General features: G+C 55.3%; 1 protein-coding gene across 1 annotated transcript; it reads right to left on the bottom strand.

Moving 5' to 3' along the window:
- Positions 1 to 1754: 1754 nt before the first annotated feature.
- QPRT (quinolinate phosphoribosyltransferase) lies at positions 1755 to 13105 on the bottom strand. Its single transcript, XM_059154786.1, has 4 exons — positions 12949 to 13105; positions 3094 to 3629; positions 2139 to 2270; positions 1755 to 2048 (listed from the first exon to the last, which is right to left on the bottom strand). The coding sequence occupies exons 1-4, from the start codon at positions 12959 to 12961 to the stop codon at positions 1833 to 1835; spliced, it is 897 nt and encodes a 298-aa protein (XP_059010769.1). The 5' UTR covers positions 12962 to 13105; the 3' UTR covers positions 1755 to 1832.
- Between the last annotated feature and the right edge of the window lie 285 nt (positions 13106 to 13390).

Here is a 13390-nt window from a genome sequence, read left to right as displayed (position 1 = left end):
GGTGCCCATCGGGCTGACCATTTCTGCCTTTGAGGGTGAGCTTGATCCCCAGCCTTCTAGAGTCCTTTTTCTTTTCTTTTCTTTCTTTCTTTCTTTTTTTTTTTTAAGATTTATTTATTTATTTGAGAGAGAGGGAGTGAGAGAGGGAGAAAACACAAGCTGGGGAAGCAGCAGCAGGAGAGAGAGAAGCAGGCTCCTTGCTGAGCAGGGATCCCGATGCAGAGCCGGATCCCAGAACCCCAAGATCATGACCTTGAGCAGAAGGCAGCCGCTTAACGGGCTGAGCCACCCAGGCACCTCTAGAGTTCTTTCTCCTTTTTAACGGGGTGCTGTGGATGCAGCACATTCCCAGGTGGCTGCAGCCCACTGCTCTCCATCTTATTCCAGCTTCTCCCATTTATTTTATCTGCTTGGGTCCTGGAGGCATCTGGGTTTGAGATTCCTCGTACACCTCTCCCTTCTGCCTCTGTCAGGCTCTGGTTCCCTTCTAGATCCCAAGTGTTTTGCCTTCCCATTCCTACTATGTCCATGAATCCTGTGTCTGTGAATCCTGATTTGCTTATCTTGATGCCCAGAAGTGCCCCTGGTTCTGTGGGCATTCAGCTATGCCCCTTGGGGGCTGAGGAGCTGAGGCTCAGAGATCTAACTAAGTTCCATGGAGCCGGGAAGTCTGTCTCACTGAGCACGACTCTTTTCCCTGGAGAAAGGACAAGAGGCCCCAGTGCGTATTAAAAGAGCACAGGTGCAGCCCCAGGGGTGTCTCTGGGCTGTGTCCTGGGAGAATGGTCCCTTCAGGTCAGGGCATCGCCAAAGGCAGTGGCTCACCACTTCTACCCAGTATCTTTGCTAGATTCATCCCCACTGTGTGCTCTGAGCCTGCCCACAGCCGTGGCTCACACATAATTGCTGTGTGAGGGATGGTCTTGGCTTGTTTGTGCCTTTCACATCTGAGATGAGCTCATTGCTTTCTTGATCTGCCCCATTCCTGGCAAGGGTCTGTAGGATTGAGGAAGGGGCCAAGGGATAGGTTACCTCCATTGAGGCAGACTGCGACCCGCAGCCTCCCCCTGGGAAAGGAGCTTTGTGGATGAGCTGTTTCCCGCTCCTTCTGGCAAACGGCAGAGAAGACCGTGGGTTCTGGGAGCGAAGTACCTCTCCAGACTGGAGTCTTTCCAGGAAGAGTCACCTCAGTTACCACTTGTCCTGGGGAGCTCTCCTGTCGCGTTGCCTCCCAGAGACAGCCTAGAAGGGTAGGGAGGCCAGACCAAAGAGCGAGCAAGCACTCGGTGTAGGAGAGGGGAGGCTGGATTTAGAGCCTCCGTTTAGACCCTTGAGTCCTGACTTAGCAGGAAAGGAAGTCTGGCATCTGAATGGGGAGCTCCACCTGCCGCATCACTTACTCCCTCAACTGGCCTTTGCTCTGGCCCCGCTATGCTCTGGCCCCGCTACCCTGTGCACTATGGAACCAGAACCGAGAGAGCAGCAAATGGACAGTGCATGCTGGAGTCTGTTGGGGACCCCAGAAGCAAATGGGCAGCTTCTCACCTCCTCCCAGAGGTGAGAGGCAAAACACTTAATAACCAGTACAACACGGGCACCAGCCACGTAGAATGTTCCAGCTGAACCTCAGACCTGATGCCACGAATGCTCAAATATAAGATGACATTGACCTTAAAATGTATTTCCTATCACTGGAAAAACTTGTCAGTGGAATTATGACTAATACCTGCTTGCTTGCTTGCTTGCTTGCTTGCTTTCTTTTTAAAAGGTTTTATTTAAGAGAGAGCGTAGCCACGGGGTCCAGGGCAGGGTTCGAGGGAGAAGTCGATGAGCTACGGTAAGGCAGGGTACACGGGAGCGGTCCCTTCAGCAAACAGCTTGAGGGAGAAATCCAGGGCGGGGGCAGCCTGGGTCAGCATCCCCAGAGAGATGACGTCGATGTGGGGCCCGCAGAAGCGAGGCAGGTTGACCAGGGTGATGCCTCCGCTGGCCTCCACGCCCACACCCGGGAAGCGGGCCTTCAGCGCGGCGGCCGTGGGGTGCAGCTCCTGCGGGGACACAAGCCAAGGGGAAGTGGGGGTTCCCCGACGCGGCCGCTCCCCCCTCCCCGCCCCCCCGGGAAGCAGAGCCTGCCTCACCTCGGGCTTGAAGTTGTCCAGCAGGACGAGGTCCGCCCCCGCCTCGGCCGCCTCCACAGCCTCCTGCAGGCTGCCGCACTCCACCTCCACCTTCAGGGCGAAGTCGGCCGCCTGCCGCGCGCCCCGCACCGCCTGCGGGGCAGATGGGGAAGGGGACAGTGAGGAGAGCGGCCAGGGGTGGACAGTGGGACCAGGCAGCCCGGCGGTTTCTCTCTGCTCGGGTGGATCAGAAAAGTGGCCAAACACCAGCCGCATCGGCAGCGGGAGGGGAGTTCGGTTTGACTCGAGAACACGGACCCTGGAAGGGGGCTCTTTCTGCCCAGGGGTCCTGTCCTCCTGCTGTAATAAAAACGCCTTCTTGCACCGAGAACAAGACAAAAATAAATCAATAAAACTGGAAGGCGTCTTCGAGAACATTTTTACCTGGGAAACCTGTCCAGGGAGCTAGGGTGACCTGCCCAAGGTGCCAGCGCCACCAACCCCAGGGTCCCTGGCAGCAGGCCCTTCGCTTTGGAACATCAGAGCAGGTCCCCGAGCCCCGGTAGAGAAGAGACGGCCCCTCGCCCATTCGGCGGATAAAGCTCCCGGATAAGAGGGATCAAGGGGGTCCAGCGGCGCCTGGGTGGCTCAGTGGGTTAAAGCCGCTGCCTTCTGCTCAGGTCATGGTCTCAGGGTCCTGGGATCGAGTCCCACATCGGGCTCTCTGCTCAGCGGGGAGCCTGCTTCCTCCTCTCTCTCTGCCTACTTGTGATCTTTGTCTGTCACATAAATAAATAAAATCTTTTTAAAAAATTAAAAAAATTAAAAAAAATTAAAACAAAAGGGGGTCCAGCAGCCCCGCCTCCCAGGCCATCACTGTTCCCCAGGGCGAGGTTGGGGGGGCGGGTCCCCAGTAGAGCAGGGCAGCGGCTGGGAGACCCGAGCGGGGCTGGGGCAGGAGCGCGGCCGCACGTACCTCTCCCACGCCGCCCGCGGCCACCACGTGGTTGTCCTTCACCATCACCAGCCCCCCTAGGTCGTAGCGGTGGGCCTTGGCGCCGCCCACCAGGAGCCCGTACTTCTCCACCAGCCGGAAGCCGGGCGTGGTCTTCCTGGTGCCCGCCACGTGCCCGGCCCAGCCCGCCTCCCTGGCGGCCTCCACGGCGGCGGCGGCGGCACTGGCCACCCCACTGCAGCGGGCCAGCGTGTTCAAGGCCACCCGCTCCCCCAGCAGCAGGCAGTGGGCGGGGCCGCGGACCTCGGCCACCCTGGCCACGGGCACCAGCTTTGAGCCCTCGGGGAGCAACCAGGAGACCTGGCAGTTGACTCGGGCGAAGATGGCATCGAAGAAGGGCCTTCCAGCCAGCACCCCGGGGGACTTGGCCCACAGGACCGCCTGCGAGGGGGCCGCCCCCGTGACCAGAGCCGCGTGGTTGAGACCCGGGCAGTCCTCTCGGAGCCAGCTGTCGGCCAGGGCGGCCAGCGTGGTGGGGGGCAGCAGCAGCGCCAGGCCTGGGGGCGAGAGACGGAGACGGGGGTCACACTTTGGCTGCCGCTCCGGGAGTCGGGGGTGGTTGTCGAAACATCTAAGGACCAGCGAAACTGGGGGCCCATCAGGGTCAGGATCCGGGGGTCCCGGGAGAGGACCTTGTGGACTGAGGTGGTCGGATTAAGTAAATAAAAACACGGGACACCGACGTAGATTTAAATTTCTGGCGAACATCAGAGGTTTTTATGTTTTTGGTTTTAAGTATAAATGATACTTAACAACATACTTACACTTAAAAGTTACCTGTTGAGTATCTGAAATTCAGATTTAACGGAGTGGCCTACAGTCTGCGGTAAACCTGGACAGATAGTGACCGACGGAAGGAGAAGACCCCTGAGTCACCGGCTGCCTTTGCCACTGGCCAGGCAGGACGCCAGTGGACAGCTGTGGACACTGAGTAAAGGCAAGCAGGCTGAGGTCACAGCAAATGGGCGGCAGAGTCTGACCCCCCGCGCTGCACGGCCGTGGCTGTGGGTTCTTCTGCCTTTGCACCGCTTGCGTGGAGCACCCCGCCCCCACACCCAATGTCTCAACGAGCGGGCCTCTCTCTAGAGATGGGGTCTGTACCAGGAACGCGCAGGGGGAACTGGGCTTGAGCCGTTGCTCTGTGAGGCACAGCTTCAGGAGCGTGGGCGAGTCCTTTCCCGGTAAGAAAAAGACTCGTGCCGGGGCGCCTGGGTGGCTCAGTGGGTTAAGCCTCTGCCTTCGGCTCAGGTCGTGATCCCAGAGTCCTGGGATCGAGCCCCGCGTCTGGCTCTCTGCTTCCCCTCTTCTCTCTCGGCCTGCTGCTCCGCCTACTTGTGATCTCTCTCTTTCTGTCCCAAAAAAGAGTAGCGCCCACGGCGGTGCTTTCCGCGGCCATAGAGCGGTTAACCCGCTGTTAGGTCTGTTGGACCGGCGGGTGAGCTCAGGCACGGCGCGACATCGCCATCTATCGGCCACGAGAAGACCTGCAGCCTCACGTGCTCGAGCCCTGGACGGACGCGGCGCCGCGGCGGAGGAGGGGAGATCCCTGATGGCATCAACAGGATGGCCCGTTGGGCGATTTACTGGTCCTTATGTTGGGCGGTTTTGTTTCGCTTCCTCACTTTTGCTCCAAGCTGAAGTTAAGACTAGGCGTTCTGGCTTGATCTACTCTCAGAACAGGGCTCTTCTTGCCCAACCTTTCTCCCCCAAAGCCAAGCACCCAGTTTTCACCTCCGCCAGCACCGGGGATGGTACCTGAGCCTCCTTTCCCACGTTCTGCTCCAAGTGGCTTCCATTCCTGGCCCAGAACCAGCTGTGCCCTGGCCGCTGGGAACAGTCAGTAAAAGCCACAAAGTCGTGGTTCCTATCTCCACTGTTCACCAGCCAGCCAGGACATACAGGCCCCGGACATACAGCAGAGATGCCGAAGCTCCCACTCCATCCACACCAGGTCCAATGATGTTTGCTTTTTTTTTTTTTTTTAAGATTTTATTTATTTATTTGGCAGAGAATGAGAGAGCCGGGGGAGCAGGAGTGGGAGAAGCAGTTTCCCGCGGAGCAGGGAGCCTGATGTGGGGCTCCCTCCCAGGACCCTGGGATCACAACTTGAACTGAAGGCAGACTTCAGTGGCTGAAGTCTCAGACTTCACACTGAGCTGAAGGCTTAACCCACGGAGCCACCCAGGCGGCCCTGATGTTTGTTTTTTAAAGTGAACATGAATCCTTCAACTGGTGAGGCCGTGAGAAACAAACCGTGGAGCACCTCCACAACGAAATTCCACTCAGCAGTAAAGGAACCAGCTACAGACATACACAATAGGGACGCGTTTCGAACGTATTTTTCTAAATCAAGAAGCCCGATTCTAAAGGCTACGTGCTATTTGAGTTCGTCATCCATATGACATTCTGGAAAAGGTAAAACCACAGCAAGAGATGAGACTTGTGGTTTCCTAAGAGTGGGGGAGGGGCTGGCCCCAAGGAATGGCACCAGGGAGTCTGAGGTTGGGGCCAGACTATTCTGTATTTTGTCTGTAGTGGTGGCTACACCACTGATGTGTTTGTGAAGACCCACAGAACTATACACAGAAAAGAGTGGATTTTATTCCTTGTAATTATACCTCATTAAAACTGACCTTACAATAAGACGATAAAAACTAAATCACTCTCCCGCCTAAAACCCCACGTTCATCCCGTTAACTCCAGCTGATCCTTCTCTCCATTTTTCATTGATTCGTTAGACAAATCCTTCTTTTTTTTTTTTTTAAAGATTATTTATTTATTGTGACCGAGATCACAAGTAGGCAGAGAGGCAGGCAGGCAGAGAGGAGGAAGCAGGCTCCCCGCCGAGCAGAGAGCCCGATACGGGGCTTGATCCCAGGACCCCAAGACCATGGCCTGAGCCAAAGGCAGCGGCTCCAACCCACAGAGCCCCTTGACAAATCCCTCTTGAACGTCTGCCCTGTGTCAGCTACTAATTGCTGGGGACAGAGTGGGCAGCTCTCCTTAGCTTTCAGGCCTTAGCCTATGCTGTTCCCAGGCTGTGCCTCTGCCTGAAGTTCCTTCCCTTCACTCACCCCGGACGCCCCCATCCACCTCCACTCCTCTCAGATACCACTGCCTTGGCAGGGGGCTCTTGGAGACCCCCATCAGGCCACGTGCTCAGTCGGCTCCTTGTTCTTCACTTATGCCCTATGCTAGGGGCCAAAATGAGTCATCCCAAGAGAGTTTTCTGCTCCATTCCGAGCGCTAACACACAGAACCACATAAATGTGCTGCTTTGATTGGTCAAGAATGGCCAAATATTGGTGACTTTGTATTGTTTTGCTTAATACTTGGTGTTCAGCGATACTTATCCAGGCAGAGAGACTGCACAGTGGAAGGAATCAGAACCCAGACTCCGGGGCCCTAGGGTCTGGGCTCGGCCACCTTCAGCTAAGTGATCTTGGGCAAGGGACTGAAAGTCTCCAGGGCTTCGAAGGTGCCTCCTTTGTGACAGGGATAAGGAAAACAATCACCTTACAGGGTTTTATTAAAATTAAATGAGTTACCATCAGCAAAGCTCTCGGGAACACCGGCGCTCGGTAGATGTGTTTGCTCAAGAATGATGGAGCCTCGGCCCAAGGGTTGAGGGAGCACAGAGGAAGAAATGACTAAGTGTCTGTGAGGAAGGAGGAGGTAGTTTTTGTGGCCTTGAAGGATGAGTAATCTTTGCCAGGCAGAGTTATGAGGTGATGGTGTGTGTGTGGGGGGATGGCATTTTGGGCTGAGAACAGGTGTTTGAGACAGAAAAGCAAGAATGTAGAGAAATGTTGTAGGCTTCTGGAGAACACTGGGATGGCCAGAGTGAGAAAAGCCTAAACTATTTAGCTGAGCAACTTGGACAGATCTTAGGAGCCATCGCAGAATTTTAACCACAAGGGAATTTTTTTTTTTTAAAGATTTTATTTTTAAGTAATCTCTACACCCAGCGTGGGGCTTGAACTTACCACCCTGAGATCAAGAGTCCCAAACTCTACCGACTGACAGTCCGAGCCAGTCAGGCACCCCAAGCAAGGGAATTACAGAATGAGGATTTTGTTCTGGAAGGGTCACGTTAGCCACCCACTGGGTAGGCTGGGAGGCGAGAGGAGGGGGAGGCCACCGGCCAGACAGAGACAAAGCCCTGACCTTGGGCAGGAACCGTGGGAACAGCAAGCAGGGGCAAAAGCAAGAGCTGTTTCTAAGGCAGGGTCTGCCGGAAGGAGCATCTTATGGGATGTGGAAGCTTTGGGTCTCTGCCATGGGTTTAGCTGCAAACCGCCCCACGGCACCAGGCGGGGCAGAGGATGGGGGCAGCCAGAGGCAGCAACCGGCACGCCGCTGGGGTGCCAGCCGTGGGCTCCGTGGTTCTCTCTGGTTTTCTCATCTGAAACTCGCCACAGGGGATTTCTCCCATTTACAAGCACAGTAAGTGAATGTCCGGGATGCTCGTGCAGCAGGATGCAGCTGGGCAACAGCAGAGCCCGGCGGTGGGAGAGTGGGGAGGGGTGGGGAGAGACTTCGGCTCTGCAGAGGTTAGGGTTGAAACGCCAGCAGGAAAATGTGCCCTGGCCGTGCCCTGAAGGTGGGTGCTGGCGTCCGGACAGACAGTGGGCGAGGAATGGGGATCTGGAGCCATCGGCAGACACGGGTGATGACTAAGCCCGGCAGCGGGTAAGATCAGCAGGTCAGGCAAGAAGAGGAGGGTTCTGGGAAGCACCAGTGTTTAAAAAGAGAAGCAGCACCAGGACGGAGTGGGTGTCTGGAGCCGAGGGTTTCAAGAAGTAGGATGAGAGCAGACGCAAGTAGAAGGAAGGTTGCAGGTGGGCATGAGCCTTAGCAGCGGGGAAGCCCGTGCTGGAGCAGCCTTAGTGCTGTGCGGTGCAGGCAGAAGCCACAGTGTCATGGTCAAGGACTAGTACATGAGAGGTGAGGAAGTGGAGGTGGTGGGGGTGATCGCTCTTCTTGGCAGAACCGAGAAAGCAGGGATCCACCTGAGATTTTTCAGACTCTCTGCTGCTCAGGCCCAGCCCAGAGCCACTGAATCAGAATCTTTCAGGGGGTGGTTCTCAGGCATCCAAGGTTTGGGACAGTCCTCCTACCCCCGTGATTCAGATGCCCATGAGGGTTAAGAACCAATGCTCCCGGGTGCCTGGCAGGCTCAGTTGGTACAGCGTGCAACTGGTGATCTTGGGGTGGTAAGCTCGAGCCCATTGTTGGGTGTAAAGATTATTAAAAAAAAAAAAAAAAAAAAAGAACCAGTGCTCACATGAGAAACACATATTGTGCCTCCATTTACATGAAATGTCCAGAAAAGGCAAATCAAGGAGGCAGATGTCAGAACAGTGTTTGCCCGGGGCTGGAAATTAACCTCAAATGGCATGTTGTTGTACTGGAGTGATGGAAATCATCTGTGGAGATGGGCGTGCAACTTCGCAAATTTACCAAAAATCATTAAACAGTTCACTTAGACCAAAGAAGCAAGAACCGACGAGCGGCCAGAGGTAGGAGCCATCTTGGAACACCAGGGAACCAATCAATCCAGATGCTGAGCAACAAAACTCAACGTCAAGAAGAAAGACAACCAGATACTGGGTGCTCCACCAGCACCCAGCAATGCTCTAGCCCAACCAGCTAAGCCAGAGTCGGAGGAGACATCCAGATGCCACGGCCAATTTGTAAGAAAACCAGAGGACGGAGGAACACGTTAAACTCTACCATGGGAACGCAGACAGCAAAGTTCACAGCACAGGAAACTAACAGAGGACAACCTCATTTTTCCAACGATCACACTGCAAGGAAAACAAAAGATTAAAAGAATCTCAAAACAGGGGCGCCTGGCTGGCTCAGTCAGTAGAGCATGAGACTCTGGATCTAGGAGTCGTGAGTTCGAGCCCCACGCTGGGTGCAGAGATGACTTGAAAATAAAATCTTTAGGGGGCACCTGGGTGGCTCTGTTGGTTAAGCGTCTGACTTCCTTCGGTTCAGGTCATGATCTTACCCTGCTTTGGGTACCTCCCTCTGCCCAACCTCTCTGCTTGTGCACATTCTCTCTCAAATAGATAAAAATCTTTGTAAAAAATAAGTAAAAATTAAAAGAAATCTTTTTTAAAAAGAGTTATTCATTTATCTGAGAGCAAGTATGCTCAAGAGCACATAGGGGAGGGGCAGAGGGAGAGGGAGACGGAGAGGGTCTCAACCAGACACGGGGCTCCATCTCACAACCCTGAGGTCACTACCTGAGCCAAAACCAAGAGTCAGAAGCTTGACCGGCTGAGCCATCCGGTGCCACCCACCACCCCCAGCCCCCCGCCTAAAGAATCTGAAGACACATGGTAACCAATCACGACATATGGATCCCATCTGGGTCCTAATTCAAACAAATTGAAACCAAATTAGAGCATTTATGAGACAACTGGAAATCTGGACACGGATTGGATGTTTAATAACATAAAGGAAATTTTAAAAAAAATTTAGATGTAGGGGCACCTGGGTGGCTCACTCGTTAGGTGTCTGCCTTCAACTCAGGTCATGATCGCAGGGTCCTGGAATGGAGCCCCGCATCGGGCTTTCCGTTCATTGGGAAGCCTGCTTCTCCCTCTCTGACTCCCCCTGCTTGTGTTCCCTCTCGCGTTGTGTGTCTCTGTGTCAAATAAATAAATAAAATATTTTTTAAAATTTTAGGTGTAAAAAAATTTAGTTGTGATCATTGTATTGTAGTTGTAACAAAAAGAAAAGTCCTAAGGGCATCTGGGTGGCTCAGTGGGTTAAGCCGCTGCCTTCGGCTCGGGTCATGATCCCAGGGTCCTGGGATCAAGCCCCACATCGAGGTCTCTGCCCAGCAAGGAGCCTGCTTCCTCCTCTCTGCCTGCCTCTCTGCCTGCTTGTGATCTCTGTCTGTCAAATAAATAAATAAAATCGTTAAAAAAAAAATTGTCCATTTTAAAGGTTTCACATTCCTAAATTTTTCTTAAAACAGGTGTGCGCTACCATTCGTCTAGGATAGAATCTGGAAGGACATAATGTCTAATAATAATGACGGCTAACTCAGGGATGCCTGGTGGACTCCGTCGAAGTGTGCGACTCTGGATCTTGGGGTTGTGAGTTTGAGCCTCGCACTGGGGGCGGAGGTCAGACAGATAGACAGACAGAAAGCAGCTGACACTCTCGCGGCCCTTCTGAAACCCTGTGCCAAGCATCTTGCATATATGGGCACACCTGATCCTCACAACGACCTCAAGAGGTGGGTCCCATTGCTTTCCTCATTTTACAGATGAGGAAGCTGAGACAGGGAGAGGCCACATAACATACCTGAAGTTCACAAAGTTCACACAGCTGGGAAGTGGGGGGTCAGGTCATGCACTCAGGCAGGATGGCCCCAGAGTCCTCTCACTGACCCCACCCCTCCCACCGCCGCCATCTAGCACTAAGTGGTTTTTTAAACTGCTATGTGCTTATCATGTCAACATTTGCAGAGTTCTGTGAGCCACACCCATGGTTCCAGGGCTCTGGCCTGGGTGTGTGGGAGCATCGGGGTCGGGAGTCAGAAACACCTGGGCTGGGGGACAGCCTGGCTGGCTCAATCAGCAGAGCGTATGACTCTTGATCTCCGGGTTGCGGGTTCAAGCCCCATGACAGGTGTAGAGATTACTTAAAAAAAAGAAAAAAATCTTAAAAACAATGTTTGGGGGCGCCTGGGTGGCTCAGGTGGTTAAGCATCTGCCTTTCGCTCAGGTCATGATTGCAGGGTCCTAGGATCGAGCCCCGCATTGATTCCGGGCTCGATGGGGAGCCTGCTTCTCTCTCTCTCTCACTTTCAAATAATAAATACATACATAATTTTTCAAAGAAAAGGAAAGGAAAGCCATCACAGGGCCACAATGAGGAGGGAAAGAAGTGACTCGCCCATGCCTAGACAGATGTCTCTAAACCCTGGTGTGTGACCCTGGCCGCCTTGGTCTTCCTGCTATTTATTTGTTGATCCATGGGGCTGACACCAGATGGAGACAGAGGCCGGTAAGCCCTGCAGCTTCCAGCTAAAGTTCTTTCCGTATCAACCCTTCTCTCCCCAGAGAGGAGAAATGACCTCCAAATAGGGCCCGACCGGACTGCCCATCGCGCCGGTGGTAAACCGACCTACAGAATTTCAAAGCGGATTGCTTCATTGGAGGAGCGGGAGAGAGAGGGCTGAGCCACAGGAGGGGCCAGATGGGGCGGGCCCTGAATGACGGGAACGCGTGAGGCCTCTGTTCAACAGGCAATGGGAAAATCTCGAAAACTTTTGGTCAGAAGTCACTTGGAGTTTCGATATTTAAACTGTGACTGATGTTCTTGAAAGATACTAGACGGGAGGCTGTCGCAATAGCCGGGGCGAGGAGCAGCGGCCTGGGGAAGGGCGGGGAGGGCCCCGCTCCCAGGGCCGTCAAAGCAAGAGCACAGCACCGGCGTGCACGTGCACACACGCACACACGCGCACACGTGCACACACGCACACACGCACACACGCGCACAAACACACGCACACGCGCACACAACCAGCCTGGCGGCACCTGCCCCGCCCCACCGACACTTGGGCCACCTGCCTGCCATCTGCTTGGCCCCAGCTCTGCCCTCTCCCCTCCCTTGGCCCCATGTCCCCAGCTCTCCCCCCATCCCTTTGACCTGTCTGCTCCCTCCAGGGCTTAGTTCCTGTGGGGCCAGCGACCCAGTGCCGCAGGGAGTGTGCACACATCCCCCAGGGAAGGCAGCCTGAAGCAAACACCTTTCCCCAGAGGGAGGAGGGAACAGAAAGGGAAGCGGTCTGGGGGGCGCTCAGGTGACGGGGAAGTGCCGAGGACAGGGCCACTGTTCGGATACTGGGGTGTGAGGGAGATTGGGCCGTCAGAGACGACCCGGCGGTTCCTGTCCACGTAGGAGGGCGCAGAGGCAGGAACAGAAGCAGAGCGGGTAGGGGCCGGTCTCCGAGTCTGACACCCCAGCGAGATGTCTCGGCTCCGACTCTGAGGTCATTTCTAATCCAAGAGCTCCTTGGAACCCCCCCCTGAAAGCTGGCTGCACAGGCCAGCCGGACGTTCCAGATGTGTGGGGCCAGCAGAAGCCCCAAGCAGGGGAGGCAGGTCAGAGCTGGGGAAGCAGCAGCCCAGCGAGGGGAAAGGGAAAATGCAGAGAGCTTAGGAAGGGGCTTCCGGTCCTCCAGGCACGGCCAGATAGTTGTTTGTCCTCCCGACAGCCCTGAGAGCTGGGAACTAAAACCGTCATTTTACAGATGCACGGAGAGGGCTCTAAGAAGTCAGGTGACCTGCCTGAGGTCACACAGCAGGTTCGTGGTGGAGCCCGGGTTCAGACACGAGCCTTGTGACTCCAGACCCTGGCCCTGTCATCGCACACGGGACCTCCTTAGTGGCGCTCCCGCCCCAGACAGCGACCCTGGGCTCAAGCCCCCTCCCCCACCGGCTGCAGCAGGGACAGGACTTTGCCTCCCTGCTCCCCGCTGCTAGCAAGGGCCAAAGTCCGGCGCTGCTCGGACAGGGCCTCCTCTAGACCACCCGGACCGTACTTCTCCTGGGACTCAAGCCCCTTTGTCCCCAGAACTCACTGGGGACTACAGAACGAGAAGAAGCTTTCTGAAGCCAGAAGTGCTTGGGGTTCAGAGAGGTTGGAGGGTGATGGGGGCAGAGAGTAAGTGGGAAGGAGGAGAATGGGTTTTCTGGGAATGCGGGAGGGGAGTGGGGGGAGGCAGGCCCGGGGACATGGCGACACAGGCAGGGACAGGGAAGACAGCCTGGGAAGCTCTCTTACCTTCAGGGTCCATGAGGGCTCGGAGGCGCAGGGCTGGTGTGTCCACTGCTCAGATCCCGTGTCCCCAGAGGCCCAGAGTGGGGGTGGGGCTGCCAGAGGAAGGAGGAAGGGGCCGGCCCAGCCCGCCCTTCCCCAGTTCTCGGAGCTCCCTCCTGCCCACTCCCAGGACCCCTGGTGGCTGGACCTGCCGGACATACCTCCTCCTTTCGATTTCTATGCAGCACAGGAGGAACTGGCGCTTGTCTAACTCGAAGTTCCCGCTTCCCTGAGCCAGAAGCCCAGGTCCCTCCACGCACCCGGCCTTCCAAAGGCTGTGAGGCTGTCCGCTGGGAAGCTTCTGGGCGCACTAAGAGACTCATGAGCCTTAGCCCTGGGTCCAGACTTTAATTCCATCGTTTTTGATCTTGAATACCTTTTTACCTTTTCTGAGCCTCAGTTTCCT

This window comes from Mustela lutreola, chromosome 17, assembly GCF_030435805.1.
Source record: "Mustela lutreola isolate mMusLut2 chromosome 17, mMusLut2.pri, whole genome shotgun sequence".
In the NCBI taxonomy this organism is placed as follows: Eukaryota; Metazoa; Chordata; class Mammalia; order Carnivora; family Mustelidae; genus Mustela; species Mustela lutreola.
Note: the sequence above shows the minus strand (reverse complement) of the source record. Positions and strands in the feature narration are given on the sequence as shown.

Excerpts from the sequence above, each read along its gene's own strand:
- QPRT (XM_059154786.1), bottom strand. Across the intron at positions 2,271-3,093 it reads CCGCGGGCGGCGTGGGAGAG|GCGGTGCGGGGCGCGCGGCA; the intron begins GTACGTGCGGCC and ends TCTGCCCCGCAG. Across the intron at positions 2,049-2,138 it reads TGGACAACTTCAAGCCCGAG|GAGCTGCACCCCACGGCCGC; the intron begins GTGAGGCAGGCT and ends GTGTCCCCGCAG.